The 1,415-nt window shown below is 51.6% G+C and overlaps 1 protein-coding gene across 1 annotated transcript in view; it reads right to left on the minus strand.

The window, feature by feature from the left end:
• Nucleotides 1–16: 16 nt before the first annotated feature.
• ARX (aristaless related homeobox) overlaps nt 17–1,415 on the minus strand; it is a 10,159-nt gene continuing 8,760 nt past the window's right edge. The window contains exon 6 of the mRNA XM_027775711.1: nt 17–1,386. Coding sequence (XP_027631512.1) covers nt 1,337–1,386 — 50 coding nt within the window. The 3' untranslated portion in view covers nt 17–1,336. The remainder of the gene's footprint in view (nt 1,387–1,415) is intronic.

A 1,415-nucleotide genomic window follows, 5' to 3' on the forward strand; every position in this document is an offset into this window, starting at 1 on the left:
TGGGCGCCACGCCAGCGCCACCACCGCTTCCGGACGGCGCCGGGATTACTCCGCTTCTCGCTTTCACCCCTTGTACACTGCTGCGCGGATCTGCAGCTGAGGCCCGGGTGCCACCGGGCAAGCACTTTCCCCACCACCTCCAAACGTCCACCAGGCTTTCCCAGTCGCCTGCCCCAGGGCTTTGGCTCCTGGCCTCTGCGGGGCCAATTCAGGATTTCCGAGAGGCGCCTTCTCCCCATCCCTAGCCCAAGTGTTACTCCCTGTGCCACCCCCACCACACTCCTCTTCCAGCTCCTCTGAATGAGGAAGCTGGGTACTCCAGGCAGGGTTCGCCTGATTTTACGAGTCATCTCTCATCAGTGGGGAAAAATGGGGAGAAGGGGAAGACACAGGACTCTAAAATGTTTTCCGTAAAGAAATGATAAAGGTGTGACCCAGAAGGGGGCTGAACGTGCCCTGGTTCCACTAGGTAAACTGAGTCACTAACTACACTTGAATGCGTTTGTTACGAGAAACTAATTTTACTTCGTCTTTTTTTTTTCTAAGATAATTTTTGCTGAGTGGATGCTCAGTTGGATGAATGTATTATTTCTTTGTTCTCCCAAAGAGAGATCACAGAAGCTGTGTTCAGTTTTATTTTCACTGCACTTCCCAACTTAATAAATACATCCCTGCACTGTTTGTCTGTATGATTACACAGACTTTTTATTTCATCATCCGATGTTCATTTAAAGAAAGGGAGTTATAATATATGATGAACTGTTTCTTTTATTTCGTTGTCCTGTGCCCCGGTGGGGGTCGGGGATTGCACTTAGGGAGTATTGCTGGCAGCGGGTCACTTGAGTGACAAGGAAGATAAGAGTCTGGATGGGTAAGAAGAAGGGATTCTGTGCACGTAGAGGGCCTCCTGGCTCCAGGACTCCCATGGGGACCAGGGCTGTGTTCATCAGGCTGCCAGGCTCTGAGGCATGAGGAAGGACTTTTGCAAAGCTTGAAAAGTCATCCTTACTCTGTAGCCTACACCTGTACACGTTCGGGCGCACAAAACTTAGGGCCAAGGCTGCTGCTGCCTTCCAATGGTACTTTTACAGCTTTCACTGCACACTCCCGGTTGTCACCATTGCTATAATTGCCACTGCCCTCCCCTTCCCCTTCGCTGCTCAGAGACCTACGTTTTTTTATTTTTCTGGAGATAAAATTAGAAAGTATTTTCTTTGGCTAAAGTCTCTGAGGTTGGGTCTAAGAAAAGGCTGTACGTAGCCTCCCTCTCCAGCCACCTCTGTGACCCCAGCCTGTGCGTGTATGAGAGACTGACTCACGCCCGACGCCGCGCGCTTTACCTGCCAAATGCCGGGCTGATGAAGGCCGGGTGCCGGAACACGGCGGCTCCGAGGAAAGTGCTCAGGCCCAGCGGC

Source organism: Tupaia chinensis, unplaced genomic scaffold (genome assembly GCF_000334495.1).
Source record: "Tupaia chinensis unplaced genomic scaffold, TupChi_1.0 Scaffold000600_1, whole genome shotgun sequence".
In the NCBI taxonomy this organism is placed as follows: Eukaryota; Metazoa; Chordata; class Mammalia; order Scandentia; family Tupaiidae; genus Tupaia; species Tupaia belangeri.